This window comes from Fulmarus glacialis, unplaced genomic scaffold, assembly GCF_000690835.1.
Source record: "Fulmarus glacialis isolate BGI_N327 unplaced genomic scaffold, ASM69083v1 scaffold42249, whole genome shotgun sequence".
In the NCBI taxonomy this organism is placed as follows: Eukaryota; Metazoa; Chordata; class Aves; order Procellariiformes; family Procellariidae; genus Fulmarus; species Fulmarus glacialis.
Window position 1 is genome coordinate 761 of NW_009233340.1, and position 298 is coordinate 1,058.

A 298-nucleotide genomic window follows, 5' to 3' on the forward strand; every position below is an offset into this window, starting at 1 on the left:
GAACAAGCCCGAGCCCAGCCGGCCCCGGGGAGCCGACGAGGGCACTCCAATAAGCAGCAGCATCCCCCGAGCGCAGGCAGAGCCCATCGCAACCTCCACCGCAGCAACAGAAGGGCAGGCACCTCAGATATTCCCTTGGATGAGGAAACTTCACATTAGCCATGGTACAGCTACTTCTTTTTCCGTCGTTGTCGTTGTTGTTGTTTATTTTCGCACACCCCTCTCTTTTTCTCTTGTGTTTTGGGTTTTTTGGGGGTTTTCTTTTTTTTTTTTTTACCCCCCCTTTTCCCTCCCCACC

At 53.0% G+C, this 298-nt stretch overlaps 1 protein-coding gene across 1 annotated transcript in view; it reads left to right on the forward strand.

Moving 5' to 3' along the window:
• LOC104082243 (homeobox protein Hox-B5-like) overlaps window positions 1-164 on the forward strand; it is a gene marked incomplete at both ends in the record, with an annotated part of 440 nt that extends 276 nt beyond the window's left edge. Inside the window, one exon of the mRNA XM_009585293.1 lies at window positions 33-164. Within this exon, the coding sequence (XP_009583588.1) occupies window positions 33-164 (132 nt within the window). The remainder of the gene's footprint in view (window positions 1-32) is intronic.
• Window positions 165-298: the final 134 nt, after the last annotated feature.